Raw genomic sequence first — 19,228 nt, 5'->3', positions numbered from 1 at the left:
GCACATCAGCTATTCCGTCTAACTCTGTAACACTGACCCTGTGCTTTAAATACAGTAGAGCACATTCATATATTTTAGTGGGTTTTTGAGATTTCACTCACTTTGTTGGTTTTTAACAGTGTTCCTATGCTTAAAGACAGTTTTGATAGAGAATAAGGACCAAACATTTACTTAAATGTGAATATGATTTTTAATGGTTATGTAAATTACACAATATAAAATGAACTGATATACTTTATGGTTAGGTATTTTAGAAATTATGATGCATGGTGTATGTTTTTTTTTTAATTTATGCTCAAGAAAAATAAAATAAATCCCCATGCAGTTCCCCATTATTCCCCTAGGGGTGCCATCACCTCTGTTTTAGATAAGTGACAGTTCCAGCCAGCTCTGCCAGGACCACATGCCTCCAACAATCTCTGCTTAGGTTATGAAGTCATGTTTTTAATTGCTGTGGCCTCTCTTTGAAAGTAACCACACATTGGTCTCATCGAGCCCGTGAGGGCCTGAGATTCTACTTATTAAACCATAACCTAGTTTTCATAATTCAATTTTAAGATTCTGTAAAATGCTATTATTCCACTCAAGCGGCCTATTTTCTGTCTCGTCTGAAAGTTGCTGATGACTCATCCTCCATGTTGTTTGAACTAAGCGAGTGGTGGGGATGGGTACGCTTTCTTTCCTAAATGGCTTAAAAGGATCATGGGAGTCATTCAAGGTTTCCAGAAAGGTCTAAATCTTCATGTCTCCCTGGAGTATAATTACTGACTAATTGTAATTTTGACTTAATTTGCTGCCATGTGGGAAAGCGATCTGTAGTTTGGTTACCCAGATTTCCCTCTCACGTAGAGATCCTGTGATCTGTGTTTTTGTAGCCAAAGCTCTGACGATGTTGGTGAATATGATTTAGAGAAAGTTAATATTGCATGTTATGATTACATGTTGTCCCTGGCTGTATAAACACTGCTAATAAGCAGCATGTTTTAAAGTGTTGGCAGGTTTAGTTTATGATAAGCTTTTACATTTTAATGGTTTCCATGGCTGCTTCACTTTTCCAAGATGTTATTAACTATTATTCAAAGCATATACTTACACGCTCTTTGTATTGGATTGTGGTTCAAAGAGATGTTGGCTGCTGAGCTCTTCACTTTGGACGGATGTCCTGTTTCTGTGGCCCCTTTCTGATTTGTGTCCCATCCCACCAATGTGTTGTTGTCTATTTGAATCAGAGCTCTGGGCTTGTAGCTGGCAGGAGATAACATTAGGTCATACATTAGGTTGTGCTGATAAAAGCACACTCTGTTTTTTAAGAGACAAGGCTCTGGAAAGAACATGAGGAAGTATTTGAAATCAGCCAGAGAAAATGTCCTACAGTTGGAGTTTGTGTTCTCTCACAATCAGTCATTTCAGCAGTTTGTCTTCTACTCTTTCATTTTGGAGATCTGCTCCGTTTAGGTTCTGAATATTAAACATGAAACCACAGGACACTTTGTGAAAAGATTGAGAGTGTTCTGTTCAGGCCCTCGTTTGTTTTACGTGAGCTTGCATGAAATGTGTTTAGCTCTTAGGGTGTATTAATCTGCTACATTTGTGTTTCCTCAGTGGAGCAGGTTCCTGCGGAGGCGTACACCATCCCTCTGTCACAGGCCGAGGTCCTGCAGGAAGGAAGTGACGTCACTCTGGTTGCCTGGGGGACACAGGTAGGTGATCCCGTGAATCATTGACAGACTCTCTGTGGGTGACCCGAGCCATTTCAAGTCCTCATCTATGTTTGGATCGTTTTCCATGGCCACAGGAAAAAAGCAGCCCTGTGTCCTCTCCTCTAAATGATGCTTAAAGCCACAGACGCAAGCAGCGGATTAACTTTAAATCTGATACAAGCCCCCTCTCTCCCAGCAGGGTCTTTGAGCTCTAAGTCTGTGGCTCTATCTTTCCAGACATCTTCACAACATCAGGGCTGTTGTTGGCTCTGTGTGTGTGTTAATACTAAATATATCCTGCACACTTTCCATTGTTTCCTTTCTTTGTTCCGAGAGATTTTATTTTCTGCAGCTCAGCGTCAAGATGCCTGTAACTCAACAGGAACCATCCCAGGCTTTGATTGTACACAGCCACTCCAACAGGCTTATCCAAGCTGCAATGTGCCTGCAGCATGGGAGGGGGCCTGAGGGCATTACAAAAAAACAACTCTCAAATAAACAACAAAACCCCCTTTATCATAGCTAGTGATGTTGTTGAATGGTCCACGCAGGAAAAAAAGGATTTGGTAAAACCTTGGAAAGTATGTCTCTCTTCCTCACACGCAGTTTTAATTCCCACCAAATGACTTCCAAACACTTTGCTGATTCGATCTCAAACATATCAGCGATCATCTGTCAGTGATTTAACTTCTTAAGACAATGGCCCATAATTTGAGGCTTTAAGTTTAGTGGATCAATATCACATATCAAGCAGATCACGTGTTTAAAGTAAGACAAACAAATTGAGAAAGAGCAAAAGACACATGCAAATAGATATTAAATAAATAAGAAGAAAGTTCTGATATTATGCACTGGATTCAGGGATTTTATTTCGGCATTTCACTTTTTTCCAGACACTGTTCACTTACTAGAAACAATAACCTGCCAACATGCAAAGGACTGACTTTGCTGGTTCTGCACAGAGAAACAAAAAAGCATCGGACACTGTTCATCTTCTTCCTCACAGATTCTGCATGTGTATATGTTTGTTCATGGATATTAGTCCAAATTACTTTTTAAAAACCTGAGTCCTAACAGAAACAAAACAAAACAAAAAACATCCCTCTTTTTTTACATGTTTGCGATACAAAAGCATATCTTCAATTCAGATGCCTATGGTCTTTTGTAGTTTGCATTTTTCCCATCAACATTTTGACTGATCATATCTCTACCCGTTGACGCAGAAACTCAAAGCCTGGCAGCCTAAATGGTACCAATTCAGCACTTTTGTTTATTTAGATTTGGTTGCAGTCACTGGAGTCCCTCCAATAAAATAGATAAAAAGTACTTCAGCCAGTCCAATTAATTTAGAGTGTAATCATTTATTTAGATGGAGTAATAAAAGGGGATAAGATAATCAACTTTGATAACCACAACAGGAACATTTGCAGTTTTACAACAGTAAAGGCAAAAGAAGAAAACAGTGATAAAAGGGAAAACAAAGGTGATTCCAGAAAGTTCTTATTAGTTGACCTGATTAAACACCAATCATACTCTGTTACTGAAGTAATCAATTACTGCAGCTCTGTTTATACCATATGAATCCTAACTCCAAAACAACAGCCTGTACATTAGGTCTAGAGAGCCTCTTTTTTTTTGTCTGGTTTTGTTGTAAAGTTAAAGGTATAATAGCTATTGTTTTGTTGTGAGGAAATCACAAGTTTTGGGGAGAAATAGGCTTTTTTCATTGAGAGCATTAATAAGAAAGAGTCAGTTATGTCACTGATTTGAAACAGTTTGTTTTGTGTTACGTTTCACCTTTAATTTATAGGACTTTTATTGTTGTAAAACTGCATCAAAATGCCAGTTATTTCTTGAATAGAAGTAGAGTAGAATGTACTTTATTAATCCCCAAAGGGAAATTCAAAGTCACAGCAGCAATACAAGACTGTGCTTTGTGCAAAAATTCTAAGAATGTATAAATAGAACGACAAGTATCAACTAGAAAAAAAGACCAAAGCCAGCTTGGCCATAATTCTCCAGTCAACCATCATCTCCACATAATCCAGACTGAACAGTCTTCACCTTTTCTTTAAGTCTCGCTCTTCCGTGTGCTATGGGCTGCTAACAGCTAAAATCTCACATGTTAACAATGCAATGTAGAATCTCTCAATACACACAGGAACAGAAAAAAAGTAAAAACACTGCTGCAAACATGACCAGTTTGATGCCAATGGCCAACAAATGAATCATAAAAAAAAGTAATCGCAGGCTCAAAATACAAAGATAACTAAAAAGATGAGAAAGGAGAAAAATGAAAAGAGAGCTATTGAATATTGATTAATATTGTTTTTGTGTTAGGCTTGATTTAAAAGTGTTTTTCCTTTTCTTTTCATTTAGATCCATGTGATGAGGGAAGTGGCCAGTATGGCTCAGGAGAAACTGGGTGTATCCTGTGAGATCATTGATCTACAGACTATCCTGCCCTGGGATGTTGAAACAGTCTGTAAGGTAAGAGAGATACACATGCACCATGACAAACACAGCAGCAGTATCAATTGCCTCTGCCTCACACTCATTTTCTGACTTTTGAAACGTAAAAAGCACAAAATTAGATTTTAATATTCTTCTTTAGATCTTTATGGTCTGAAATACGTAAGAGGGCGATGTGGGTCTTCTCTTAATCTGAAAGTTGGCAGTTCAATCCTTGGTCTCAATGTCCACAAGTGTCCTTTGGCAAAGCATTTTACTCCAAACTATCTGTGTTGGCCGGGCCATCAGTTTGTGAATGATCATAGCAGCCTCTGCCATCAGGGTATAAATATGACATGAATGAGTGAATATGACTTGTAATGCAAAGGCATGTTGAGTGGTCAGAATATAGAGAGGGTGATGTATAAATACCATCCTTTTTACCATAATGCCAGCATTAAAGAGCTGTATTCCATCAGAACCATAGCAGCTAATCCTACTGTAAATGTTTTTATTGTGGTTCAGAGGAAATGTTCCTCTCAGGACTTTGAGGTTTTCTTTGGTGCAGGATAAACAAGATTCCTTCAACAACTGGTAAGGCATGATAGCTAGTTTGTTTTTGCCTCAGCTCATATGCAGGCTATGGTGCTCACCAAAGCAAAATATTTGTTTGGGACAACTCTGAGACAGGAAAGCTTTCCAGTGGGTACTCCATCCTTATTTATTTAGAAATGGGAGAAGAAGCACGCAATGAACAGTTTGGGAAGTTGTGGCAGAAAAGATTCTTTCCTGGTAACCACTGGCAAGTGTTGGTAGATTAAACAGTGTGTGCATCCTCTCCATGCTCATGACGCTTGTTTTCCGTAGTCCCTGCACACATCACATTCTGTCTCCTTGTCTTAACATGCAGATGAATAACCAAATACATTTTGATATGACACATTTATGGTCCAATTTTTTATGCACCTCTGGAAAGACATTTAACTTTAGTGAGCGCCATGCTGCTCCTGCTGCCAAGCAAATCTTTTAACAAACAGTTACTGCACGGGAGAAATAGTGGCGTGTGAGAGGGAGTAGTAATTTAATAGGAAGTCAATTGGAACTGATGGCAGAGACTGAAGTATTGTGCAGCTGCTGAAGGACTCCCAACTGCAAATGAACTGAAGTCAGGTTCAGATATTTGAAGAGAAGACTTCAGAAGTGAACATGGGCTTTTTTTTCACCACAAAGTAGCGCCCCATTAAAACAACTGCCATGAAATTGACTACAGTGTTAATGTGCTTCCGAGCAGATCTAATGCCCAGTCTGCCACTTCAGGCTTGTCAACAACATCTCTGCTTGTCATTTCCTCCAGAAAAACACCCTCATGAATCTTTGTTCATTTATGAAACAACCTGTAAAAAAAAATCTCCCCTTGGTTCTGATGCACATGGTTCATGTTCCCATACATGGCTGAACAGTCAAAAACAACACTAAACTAATATGCTGTTGTTGTTCTTCTTACATTAAGACATTTTGCTACAGATCTGCTCTGCTGGCTGATCACAGAAAGACCCTTTTGTCCAACATACTATTAAAATATCTCATTGAATGCACAGAATTACCTCTGAGCCAATTCTCGATGCTTATCATCTCCACTAATGCACTGGAATGAGCGTAAAGGACATATTATCTTATCTTTTAATTAATCTGGCTCATGTGGGCAAAACTCCAGGTGTGCGTCAGTCAGAAGGAAAGATAATTGTGAGTCTAACTGTGGTGTTCAGGCTTGTTCTCATAATGAATGAAAGGTCATGGATCAGGGCTGATTTGATGCAGATGTATTAGTATAATACATGAACATGATCTATTTAAGGTGCTGGAACTTTATTCTTAGATAGCCTCAAGTATGAACAAGTCTGCTAATGTTTATCTGCATGCTTCATATTGATTTTGCCTGTCCCTCTGCTACTGGTTCAGAATGAATGGACAGTAGTTAAAGCTGCACATTGCTTACATTAAAGAGGTTTTATCTGAAGTACAGTTACGTAGCTTGCTGGGCGTGAAAAACGGTCTTTCACTTTGTTTGCTTGTCAGCCAGGAGAAAGTCTGATAAGGGTAAACTGTTGTACAGTTAATAAGAATTCCATTACATGGTGTAATTGTGATGAATATCTCTGTGTATATCAGTGAAAAGTTATTGAGCTAATAACAAAGCATCCAAAATGTTTGAAAACCAGTTTATTTTAGTTTTGTCTTCAGCCCTCTCTCAAAAAAGGCAACTTAATCACAGTTTTGTCTTTACTGACATTAAGAGTTTTATTACAAACTGAAATCAGAAAAAGTGGTGAATCTATAAAATGATAGAAATAAATTTTGATGGTTTGGAAATTGTTAACATCCTTTAACTGAAAAGCTGTAAAAACACCCGTGTGAAAAGGTCCAGAAAGGGTCTCAATAGTAAGGAGGGGTACAGATTCAGATAGACTGTGAAGTAAATATATCAACAATTTGAGAATAATATTCCTTTGTGTAACATTGAGAGAAAACAATTCAACTGATCACCTGAGTTAATAATATTTAAAGATTCACAGAATCTGAGGAAATGTGCAGAAAGACATCGCTGAAAATCAGCACTGATTGGCTGTGAACTTTGGGTCCTGAAGAGGAAATCACTACATCACAATTTGATTTTCTCTTGGGAATTATGGACATTGACTCCTCCACGCTAAAGAGTGGAGACCACCCAGCTTCATATTTGTTCAAAAGTTCAAAAGCCAGAAACTGTGATGGTCTGATGATGCTTTCTGTACATGGCATTAGTAGGTTACACATTTTGGAAGGCTCCATTAATTCTGGACAAGTGTACCAGGGTTTAGATCAAGCTATGCTTCCATCGAAACAGCGTCTTTCTCTGGGACGATTTGACATATGTCAGCAAGGCAAATGACACAATGACACAACAGCATTTCTCTGTAGAGTTCAGGTGCTTCACTGGCCTCCCTGGATTCTTGATTTGTCACCCATTGAAAAACTTTTTCTGAGTCATGAAATGAAAAATGTCGAAGGAGACCCTGAGCTGTTATTGAGCTGAATTCCTAAATCTGACAAGAATGGGGTAAAATGTCACTTTTAGAAATCCAGAAACTTGTCCCCTCAGTTTCCAAACCTGTACAGAGTGTTGTCGACAAGAATATTTGACACAAGACAAAGGTAAACATGCCCCTGCCCCAGTATTTTCAAAGCATGTTACTAGTATTAAATTCAAAATGAGTTCATACTTTACATCAAAGTTTTTTTTGTTTTTTTTTAAAAAGTGTTTTGAAACAAAAACAATGTAAATTTTTTGTTTCGTCATTTGATATTTGTGTCCTTATACTGTTTTGTATAGATATTGAGTTTAAAGACTTGCAAACTATCAGATCCTCTTTTTATTAACACACTTTGCAGCATACCAACTGGTAATTGAATTTGAGTTTTTCAATGAGTATCAAATGAGAACAACAAGTTATACTGCTTGAGGTTAATGCCAATAATGAAGGAGCAGTAGGATGGACCAAATGCTTCAAATGAGAAACATGTCTGTTTGTATTCACAGTAATCAGGATTGTGATCCTGCGGTTCGATGTTGAACGAGCACAACATCTTGAAGGTTCTGTAGCTCTGCTGACCCTCAGCAAAACAGGTTTGATCACATCATTGACACTGAGCCAGTTCGAGGTATTAATTCAACAAGATTTTTTTTTTTTAGATTTAAAGAGACAAATCAAAAACGATTCAGAGCCTCTACTATTTTGTAAGCTTTGCAGTTACTGTAGGTTTTACTGCACACTTTGAAAAGGAAGCTGACGGGACCAGTTAACCGTTGGACATAAACCACCAACTTACTGCTTAAAATAGGATTAATTCATAAGCACCAGTTGAAATGGAAAATCTGTTAATAGAGCCAAAAGCAATAACAAATGACGAGTTAATCTGTCCTTAATTTTTATGAACCACTGGCTTGACTCAGAGTATGACAGAAATAACTGGCACATTAATCTCAAGGAGTATAAAGTAAAATCAAAAACAGACACTAGAAATAAAGTAAAAAAAGAGACAGTAGATTTGTTCTTCATCCAAAAGGCCAAGATATTTCCTCACTTTAGAAGAACGCTCCCCTAAAAGTTTTTCCTTCAAATACTTGAAAACAACCAAAGTTTCTATTATATAGTCTTGAGACAGGTTATCTTGAGTTTTTTATACTACTCTGACATGTTTTTGGCTGAGTGTGTAAATAATTAGGATATGTTGGACTCTTGCTGAGTGTCTCATCTTTTAAGAATAAACTTTTTGGGACCAGTGCTATTCCTAGCCCTAGAGAGGGAGTAACCCAGACCTTGTGTCAACTTCTTAATTCAAAAGATTGTACACCTGGTGTCCAGCTTTTCCGGCAAGCACACATCTCAGTAAAGCTGGCCTTTTGTACCTCTTATTAACTGGTCGTCAGATTCGGTGAGTGTGCAGACAGAGAGATAGGCCGCAGACACACATCCGGCTTCTGGCAGCCAATTAAAATTTCCTGTGACTCACATTCGCCTCTCGTACCTTTCAGACGAGGATGTGTACACGTGTGTTTGAGTGTGTGTGTTATGTGGCCTGCACATTTATATGCAGCCTGCATGTTGTTTTTGAGCCTGTATATTTAAAATAAATGGAGAATGATATGTATTTAAGCATGAGCGATCATTAAGGCAGCACAATATGCCATCTCTCTGTTTCCTGAGGGATCCGTTCTGGCTGCCACTAGCTATACTTGGATCTAAATTTATTCAACAGTCTCTTTGACAAAGGGTATCATAGGCGGAAATTGCTGTGAATGTAGAGAAAAAAAGTGTATTTTATTTTATCCTGCTGCCGAGAGCGGTCCACTAAATGTAACAGTTGATCTTTAAGGGATAAACAAAATGGCTGGTTTACCTCTGCCAGACCAGCGGCTTAGATGATATGCTGTGGGAAGCTGTGCGATGGTCAGAGCACATGTGGAGATATAGTTTGTAAGAGAAACACACAGCAAAAGATCTTTTTAAACTCTGCTTTAAGTTTTCTGCTCTACCCCCTGTTGTTTGATGGCTTTTCAGATGCTATGTTAGCTGACAGTCCTGTCCAGTCTTACATTGATCTACAATTGCTTAACTTGGCTTTGAAATTGCCAGACTGCACTATAAAAAAATCTACACCTCCATTATTCTATTAGTCCTCAGCTGCTGATTCAGCCTCATTGTCAAGTTTTCCAGAGTCTGAATCCTGCCTGTGACAAATCAGAGCGGCTCGTCAAGGCCGATCCGCGAAACAGACATTAGTTCCTGAGCGGTGCAGGGAGCTTTTAATAATAACATGACCTTTTTAATGAGGTTCTGAAGGTTTTCAGGATGACTGTTGCAGGGAGACAAGGTTATGTCGCTGAAACTGTCTGTTGAGCATGTCTAATGTAAGTTTTAAACTCATTTTTGTTATAATTTCTCATTAAAAGTGACAGCATTAATCCCATGGTTAAAGTTTTATTGTACTTTTTTTTAGAAGTGCAGATACAAGAATGTTTCATTTGTTTCTTACTGAGCAGTGTCTCACATAAAAGAGCCAAAAGCCCAGTGTTCTCCCTTCTTCTCTGATTGATGTACACAAAGAGCGAACCTTACATCACCACTAACTCCACTGAAAGGCAACTCTTCAAGTTGTGCCTGGCCAAGGCGCTGTCACTGTAAGGAGTGTGTGTTTTTACAGCCTGTGTTGTGTTGGTATCTCATAGTTACTCACCGGGCACAAAGCTCTGTCTGTCATTTTCTCTTCTCGTCTTTGTATTACTTCTGCCTCTTACACTATTTCAAACTCACAGATTTTTGCTCATTTAAAACACGGGGGAGTTGCTAAGTTTGGGCTTGTCTTCGTAGCAGGTCTGAGCTAGCCTGTGAGTCCCATCTGCTCCTATAAAAGTCATAATCCATCCAAAGTCTGTCTTACAGTATGAGCACTTGAACTCTGTGGGCTTGGAGGTGGATGTAGAAACTCCCTGTAATCCTTTTTTATGAGGATCAGTTGTGACTAGTTTCAGTGAGTTGCTGTCCATCATATTTCATGCCCAGTGTAAAGCTTTGTTTACCAGAATGCATCTCTGTGGCAGCTTCAAGAAAGACAGAAAAGCAAACTGTGCTGATGGAGCTTGTATAAAGACAATGTGAACTGCTGTGGTGAAATGCTCTTTAACTGGATTTGTGTGCTGTTTTGAAACACTGGTAACATCAGCAAGCCAAAGCTCTTCTGACCAATACAGAGTTAATTGTGCCTGACCGAGTCGAATGTTTTTAACAACAGATGCTTTTCCTGTGACTTCAGCTTTTGTTCAAACCTGTCAGAAAGATGACATGTCAGAGCGGTTTTTTGATCTCTTCAGACAGACCATAAAAAATCTTGCCAAATGCACTGATGGTTACATTTTTGGTATCAAGACATCTTGATTTGCTAAACCAAACCAAACCAAAGCACCAATGTGCTGTCCTCCGTGGACATGACATGGCTTTAGAAGTCCCTGGTGTGCCTTGTAACATTTCTTCTCCAGCACATTGTCTCCTCTTGATATTGTCTCTGGTCCCGCTGAAGTCTCTGTGATGCCTGGATCTCAGCCCTTTTGGTGATGCAACCAATTTGGCTGAACCGGTTCAACCCTCCAAAAAACACATGCGAGAGGAGTCATTTAAGGACAAGCAGTCCTCGAGTGCACTAGTATCAAGCGTAAATATAAATCACTGAGCTGGAAAAAGTCAGTGTTAATACATTGTTGATAGATAAGGTGACGTAAGGAGGGGGGGGGACTGAAAGAGATTGTGCTGCAGCATCTGGTCTGTTTCTTGGAAGCGATGCAGGTGCCATTGTCTTCATGTTCCCAGTGCTCTTGTGTCTGTTGACTCACCGTACAGATAAAACCTCCCCATCAACGCTCCCTTTGCCCCTCTTACTCGTGTTTAATGATTTCAAACTGTAATGTGTGTCCACAGCAGAGGACGGCAGGTAAACAGAGCTCACGGAAGCAGGCGGCAGTCAGTCAGGCAGGACACAGGACACTCACATATGTTTGTTTGCCTTGCACTGAGGTGGAAGAACACATCAAGCAGACGTACTCAGGGAGCCAGCCGTGTTTTCTGCTCAGTGTTGAGTTCACTGTGTAGTCCTGGTCTCGACAGCTGTGGTGGTTATTGTTCTAAATGCCACCTACGGTAATTATACAGAGTAAATGATCTGTCATTTGCAGTTGCCATAAAGAGACTTTAGCAGAGCAGCACTCATCTGAGTGATGGAAAAAATTACTACCACACAATAATCTGGAACATAATCATTAAAAGGATGATACTTAAAAAACATTTAATCGTCTGTATTTATGCAGAACTGATCCTGGCTGACTCGGATGGAACAGACTCCTGATTATGATTAAAAACAGACTCTTAAACCGTTTCTTTTCTTTACATGTTCAGGCCTCAACCCCAAATTTAGTATTTACGACCAAAGAAGCCGTCTGGCTCGTAATTTCAGGAGCAAACCAAACAATGGATAACCATGCTCTGAGTTATACCCTCAGCCCCACTACCTTCAACTCTCCATGAACATGTTTTGGAAAATTTGATCTAATTTTAAAATTTTTGAGTGTCAGGATTATTGTGGTTAAAATGAGCTTTCAATTTTTTGATCATTTTTCCTTGAGGCAAGAATCTGCCAAGGGTTTTTACATTTCCCCAGCTTTGACAGGCCTGATCTGCCACATCTGGCAGTAGTGCTTTTAATAACCTTATAATAAACATCAGGAGCTTTGCTCCATTCACAGGAGACCCTGAGCTCAGTTACAGAGTAAATGATGTCAGCTTATTAACAATTCCATAACTTGAAGTGTTTTTCTCAGATGGTCGGTGGAAAAAAAATCATCAGACTTCTAGAAATTTTCAGTTGTGCAGAAGCCAGAGCAAAGCGACACATTAACATTTTACAAGGACTGGATGCTTTCCTTATGGCACCAATTAAGAAGCCTGCTTTGACATCTCTCACAGAGAGCAGCCTCATTATCCCTGTGTTTCAGCTACGATCGTGTTGAGTTACAAAAATGTCTGGAGCGCATCCAAAAAAGCCAGCTTTTTGAACGGCTGCTTGGAAATTTGTTGAAACAGGCCTGCTGCTGCAGAGCATGCTTACCCCATCTTTTTCTGTCTGATGCATATGGAGGCATTTTGGCCTGGTGACAATTCTTCTCTTCTTAGATCCAACTGATCCAGTGTCCAGCAAGCTCCATGTAAGCCAATCACAGTTCATACAGTAAAAGTGATGACCCATTCTCTTTACTTCAATGCCTAAAAAGAGAGAAGAGCTTTGGACTTGTCACAGTCAAGCTGATATAGAACAACATATCAAAGCTCCTAACAGGTGGCCTCCAGATGATGATCTGCTTCCTTCTGCTGTGATAATATCTTAAAGTTTCCACTGTACTTTTTAGGAGTGTCACTCAAACGTGAGCTGGGCTGCAGTGAAAACTGGCTGTGAAGCTGTCTTTAACAGTAGCTGTGGCACATAATGTGAACAGAGTGAGTAAACCAGTGGCAGTGAAACTGTAACCACATGAGTTTCTGACAACTTACCAGTAAGTGTATTTAAAAAATCAAGTCTATTGAGCATGTTAGGAGCATAATAAGTTATATAAGCCAATCCTTATCAAAAGAGGTAAGTTTTAGTAAAACTGTAAATCAGGCTTTGATGGTTGAGGAAGCAACTGGTCCAGGAAGAACATCTGGTGTTTCCAGACTGGCCAAACCTAAAAGATTTGTTTTCTCTTTGCTAACGACAAACAGTGGCAGAGGGTGAGGAACAAGAGAGCATTGTGTTCACGGCGCTGGTGCATTGAAAGCAGGAAAAATGAACAGGTATGAGGATATGAACTAGGGATTGACGGATTATCGGCTGGGCCGATTATCGGGGCCAATATTTGGCATTTTGAGGCGTATCGGCATCGGCCTTTTTTTTAATCCGACGGCCGATAAGAAACAAATTTAAAACTGCGTTGTTGCGGCTCTGATGCAGCCGCTCCGCTGTCTGCAGTCACTACTCGGTCCCCAGCACTGTCCCACCCACAGTACCATCTGATTGGTTACAAGCAGAGCCATGACTTGGGAAAGAGCCAATCAGCAGTGCAGTTATTACAGTTATTGCAGTAACATTAATTTTGGAAAACTTTGTTTACTGTTGAAAAAACTTAGACTATTTTTTTTTAAGTTTTCATTTAACTTTATAAAACATGCTGCTAAGCCTGGAAGCTGTTAAATTAACTTGTGCTGAAAGGTATTTGAACGAAGTTAAGTGTTGGAGTTTGTATTGTTCAAAATTTTGACACCAATATTTTCACTTTGACTGCAAATTAATATCGGCTCCAAATATCAGTTATCGGCCTCCTTGACTACAAATAATCGGTATCAGTATCGGGCCGGAAAAATCCATATGGGTCTATCTCTGATATGAACAACTTTAGCATGACCAAACTGGGACATCTTAATGACTGCAGCTCCTTTATGTGGCCGGTACTTTCCAAAGGTGGTCAAAGGAGGGGTGACAAGATTATCAGCTGCCAAGGCTATTTGTGGGGAACAAAGGTTGGTCAGTGTGATCTGATCCAAGGAAAGAGAGACAAGGGTCCAAATTGCTAAGTGTTAATGCTGCTTCTGGTTGGAGGTTGTTGCAACACTTGGCACATTACAGCTTGTTGGATACAGGGCTGCATAGCCACAGACCTGCCAGGATGCCCATATTGACCTCCATCCAATGCTAGAGGCAACATGAGAACAACAAATTTATTGAATCAATATGGCGTCCAAATCCTTCAGCCCTCAGTTCAGTCTTACTGGAGGATCCACTGCTAACCAAGCATCAAACTCTGGTCTTTGGAAACAGGCAGATGCAGAAGTGCTACAAAAACATTCCTACTTGAGGCTGGCTGTAGAAGCTCTGGAAATGACACACACTTCCATTTAAAAAGCCTGTATAGCCAAGTTCATAATTTTGGAAAACATTTTAAATCAGTCAGTCTTTATTTATGTATTTATGCCAAATCATAACAAACATTACCTCAAGACACTTTCCAAAAACATTGACAGGTCTAAACCCATTAATGTTGATAAAATGTTGTTATCAGAAACCCAACATAAAGAACAGGTGTCTTGTTTCTTCTTTGCCCACCATGAGTACAGCACTTTACAGCATTTAGCAAGTAACAACAGCAAGGAGTAACTCCCCTTTCACAGGCAGGAACCTCAGACAGAACCAGACTCACGTTAGACAGACATCCGAGGAGATTGTGTCCTGGATAGAGGAGACAGAGAATTTAGGATTTTTATTAGGATTTGGACATTGAAAATATATGAATGACATGATATAATTTTACAGTGACCAATTGACCCCCAACTTAACATGCCAACTGTAGAGACTGTTCCAGTAACACCTCCCAGCGCTGCGCCGGCAACAGTCACATACCTTGTTGCCTGAATGTGTCCCGCACAGATGAAGTAACAACCTGTTTATTTAAAAGCTAAATATAAATGCACCACAGAAGCATTTCAATACAACACTGAAGTGGTGTGATGTTGAAAAAGTCTACTTTACCCATCATACCTTTAGGCTACAGTATGTCAAGAAGTTCAGTAGCTTATCTTTGATGTGACTGATTTACTTTAGTACTTAAATATTTGTTATTCAATGCTTCAGTGTTACTCTTCTAACCTTTTCATAACAGCATTATCGTGCTATCAGTCTCTTTTAAACCTGCAACTTTGCATATTTATGATCTCAAGTTACCCATCAGTATTTGGCCATTCTGACAAGGCAGCTACAACAGATATCATATGCTTTTGAATTTACCAGCTGAAACTGTCACACTGAGAGTAGCATTAGTCTGGCAGGGTGGAAATGTGCTGGATAATTATCTTCCTTTTTTTTTTTTTTATAGGACAGTGATTCCCAGCAAAACATACCAGATCCTGGGTGTAAGAGAAAAGCAGATGTAAAGCCTTGGATGAACTGGTTGAACGTTCAATCTATTATTATTATTTTCTTTTTTATCAACTGGGAAGAGATTCCAAAATGAATTGAAATGAAGAATTCCTAAACGCTCTAATAAACTAGATTTTTTTCCTTTTCCTGACACCTTCTGCCTGAAACCTCCACAGTCAGGGGGATTGCGAGGCCTCTGTTTTGGCCGCTGCCTCGGTGAGACCTGAGACGATTCAACACCCACCAGCACAGTGTTGAGCAGACTCAGCCTTTATCTGGATCTGTGGTCTGGAGCCTGGCCAGGGATGGGGCAGGCAGCCTGCGAGCGATTAGCACACAGACGGACCGGGCTTGCGCTTGTGTTTCCCTTTCAATTGAAGGGTCTCAGCCAGTATCTGCTCACTGGCCACCACATCAATCCTAATATCTTTGGCCTGCCGTCACGAACACACACACACATAAACTGGAAACAATATGAGAAAAAGAAAATGGCACAGGAAGAAAGTGGCCAGAGGTTTGGACCCCAATTCCCGCAGTCTTATTATTGTAGGCCAGGTCTATAATTACAATGTTAACGCTGTGCGCTTTGCAGACTGAGTCCTAGGAAAGAAAGAGGCAAGAGAGATGGATGAAGATTGGAATCTATTGAGGGGGAATTAAGGGAGACGGGGTGCCTTCGATATGTTTTTGCTGGTGTGTGTGTCATAAGTCAGTCATCTTGTGCTGCAGCTGAATCAGTGGAAAATTACTCATGGTTGTTTTTTGGTGATGGGCTTTTCTTTCTCTCTCGTGGTGTTGCTGTTGAAAAGTATGGCGTAATGCAAAACTGCAAAAAGCAGAGACCCTGAGCTGGCACTTGAGTAAAAAGCATTTGAGCGATATAAATAGATTTAGTGTGTGTGTGTCTTAAATTTGTCTGATTAGGGCACTTATTTGTGGTTTTCACAAATATGTTAAGTACAGTAGTCCCCCTCCTCTGTGTCCTGTCCAATCCTCCCACCCCCTGCTCGACTTTCTGCTACTGACTTCTTTTCCATTCTTCCTCCTGGCAGCAGCTAGTGCTAAAATTCCACAGCTAGGCAGTGGAGATTTCTCAAATTCTTGCTGGTGTCACTCACTGGAGAAATGTAGCCAAATTCATGGTTACCACATTGAAAATCGTAAAAGCTTCTAGCTCTGATGGATAGTTAGAAATAGGTTGCATTATTTGTGATCATAAAGCTGTCGTCTTTTACGAAAGCATTTGTGTTTTTTGGCTAAATGTGATTTTAATACTACACAATAATCATGGTAATAGTGATAGCAGTGACAATTTTCTGTTACATAACAAGTCCCTTAAAACCATACGGCCTTTTACATTGGATTGGTTTAAGCCTATTTGGGCCAGGTCGTCCGTTTTCCACTTCAGAGGACAGCTTAGTCAACTAGCCTTGGCCAGAGGTGTGGGCAGATTGAGATCATTGAGGTCTGCCTGCAGGCCGATAGCAGGACTGAGAAGGAGTGGAAAAGGCAGGGCGTTTGAAGTCACAGGGGCACGGAAACATCCAAGAGGTCTGCTCAGACATAACACACACCACCAGATAATCTGCTGCCCAAGGATTCGCCAGGTCGTTTCAGAAATTAGTCATGAATCATGAAGTCAAGTTACATAACCTGAAACAAAACCAAAAGGCAATTCAAACAAAAAAAAAATCTTAAACTGAAGTTTTCATGTTTTTCCACTCACATATGCTCTTGATATTAACGAAAAACACATTTAAATTCTGTTCACGATTGCTCAAAGTAGTTTTTTCTTATCTTGTATGTTCTAACTGAACCTCTGACTCCACAGTCTGGCTACGTTTGATGTCGTTTATACAACTACAAGGGTTATCCTAAAGTTCATTTTAGCTACATTTATCCATTTTGTAATACACCTAGAAATCCTTCAAACTGATGCAGGAAAATGACTTTCCCTCAAAGATGCTATGTGGAGGATCTGTTTTAATTGCACTTGCAATTGAGTCTTTGCATACTGTCATAAATGACTTTTAGTGGGGCGTTTGTTATTTTGAAATTAAATGAAGATCAGATCAAAACAAATTTTCTTTGTTCAAGAAAACTTTTTACTGGATACAACGCGCCGAGGTAAGGTATTTATCAGTTTACGTAGCAATACAGTTGAGAACGTGAAATCAAGCAGACGTTGTAGCAACTGGCTATATGTTAGTAACATCGTCAGCCCGGTGCTCCGAGGTATCTGTAGGCTAATGTGACAACAAGTAAACACTGTCAGTTTGTAAGTAGTTTAGTAGCTGTCTATAATTAGCCCAGCTGGCAGCCTAAGACATGTCAGTAGTGTGTAACATTAGTGAATCCTGGTTAGCTATATCCTGCCAGTCATCTACCAAGGAGAGCTAACGTAACCTCACTCTTCATTTTATTGATAGACTCTCAAGTTTGAACAGACCACTGCAGAATAACTGCTGACTGTGGGTTTGAATAGACATTATCACTAACAGTTTAGCCCTTTTAGCATTTAGCTCGAGCTGTATCACTCTCCTGTTTATCTTTCTTCTACTCTTCTGTCTGACAGTCAGGCTCCAGTGTCCACCACCACTGCAAAATTAATCACAGAAATGATCTTTTAGCAGAGAAAAGCACAGATTTCTGTGTTTTATCTCTTCTCACTACTAAACTTCATCAACCTGCGTGGTGTTGTCATAGAGACCTGGACATGCCGTGAATCAATCCAGTCCTGGTCAACCTGTGCTGGAAGCTAAGAAGTAGCAATTTAAAGTAACGTTTAACCAGCAATATTGGTGTTGATAATCTCATTTCAAAGTGTGGATTACGATCAGGCAGATATCGAGAAGGGAGACTTTTTTAAGATCACTTTCAAACTCCTCACAGCCCCTTTAAATAGAGGGTATTGGGATTTTTTAGGCCTATATTGTCCCTGTAATACTTTTAGAAAACCCTTATTTAAGCCTCTGTCCCAAAAACTTCATTTTAGCTGCTGTCTCTTTAAGGCTTTCCACTTTACAGACCCCCTTCCCTCTGATTGGCCAGCCCTGTGAAGGCCTGATATTCAAGGTAAAGCTTAGTAACCCCTCTTTAAACTCTTGAGGACGTCAAATAGGCTTTTTATTCTCACAGGCACACAGGCAGGATAAATTGATCACTGATAGTATCACTGAAGTTTAGGTTGAACCATCATTGTGCAGCACTGTTAAATGATAAAGTAAATCTGCCTTTGTAAAGGAAACTCTTTGAAATACAATTCTGAAAATCTCCTGGAGCTTAAAATCAAATGCAGTGATACAAACTTTACTCCTCATTTTTTCCTTTTTTGCCCCGTTACTTCTTCAAATAAATAACATCTCTTAATTCGACCCACAACAGAAACTTGTGAAAAAAAGTATAATAAACAAATTGTCATAACAAGTTATGGTGACTGGTGAGTGAATGTCTCTGCAGTCACCAGCGTCACTTCGACTTGTACTCAGGAGGAAATTTTCCTCCAAACTGTATGATGGGAGCCAGCTGCAGTCGCCTGTGTGCTGCTGTTGGAATGTCGCGGGCACTGGGACACATTAAACAAGTTTCCTGTGGTGGAGCTTTGTGAAGTGCTGCAGCAGGGGGTTGTGTTACTTTCCTTCTTCATAGCTTCTTCATATTGTTTTGAATCTTGTGGTGACATTAATGAAATTCTGGTCCTGTCTTGTGATGTTTCTGCAGCTGTGATGCACCACATTTTACATAGGAGCTGCTTTTTATTACTATTATCTTTATATTCATAAAACACGTGGAAAAAACTGATTTTTCAAAATCCAACACTAAGTTTCTTCTTGGACGCATTGGGAAAGTTTAACTTCTATTTCAGTGTGGTAACTTTTATGCTCCTTCCAGTACTATTTGCTGTTTAGTTGTATTTATGAGGCAATGACACAAAAACTGTGCTAAGATTAAGACTTGTCATCATAATATGAATATTTTACAGCATTGCCAAATGGTACTGGTGATACAACTTTCAAAATTTCCCTTAGGCAAAAAATATTGGCCTA

At 39.7% G+C, this 19,228-nt stretch overlaps 1 protein-coding gene across 1 annotated transcript in view; it reads left to right on the top strand.

The window, feature by feature from the left end:
* Positions 1 to 19,228, top strand: part of bckdhb (branched chain keto acid dehydrogenase E1 subunit beta) — a 58,237-nt gene that overhangs the window by 16,432 nt on the left and 22,577 nt on the right. Inside the window, exons 7-8 of the mRNA XM_074683660.1 lie at positions 1,603 to 1,700; positions 4,080 to 4,190. Coding sequence (XP_074539761.1) covers positions 1,603 to 1,700; positions 4,080 to 4,190 — 209 coding nt within the window. The remainder of the gene's footprint in view (positions 1 to 1,602; positions 1,701 to 4,079; positions 4,191 to 19,228) is intronic.

Source organism: Halichoeres trimaculatus, unplaced genomic scaffold (assembly GCF_033239565.1).
Source record: "Halichoeres trimaculatus isolate MK-OKI-2021-1 unplaced genomic scaffold, fHalTri1.1 fHalTri1_scaffold_12, whole genome shotgun sequence".
Taxonomy (NCBI): Eukaryota; Metazoa; Chordata; class Actinopteri; order Labriformes; family Labridae; genus Halichoeres; species Halichoeres trimaculatus.
Note: the sequence above shows the minus strand (reverse complement) of the source record. Positions and strands in the feature narration are given on the sequence as shown.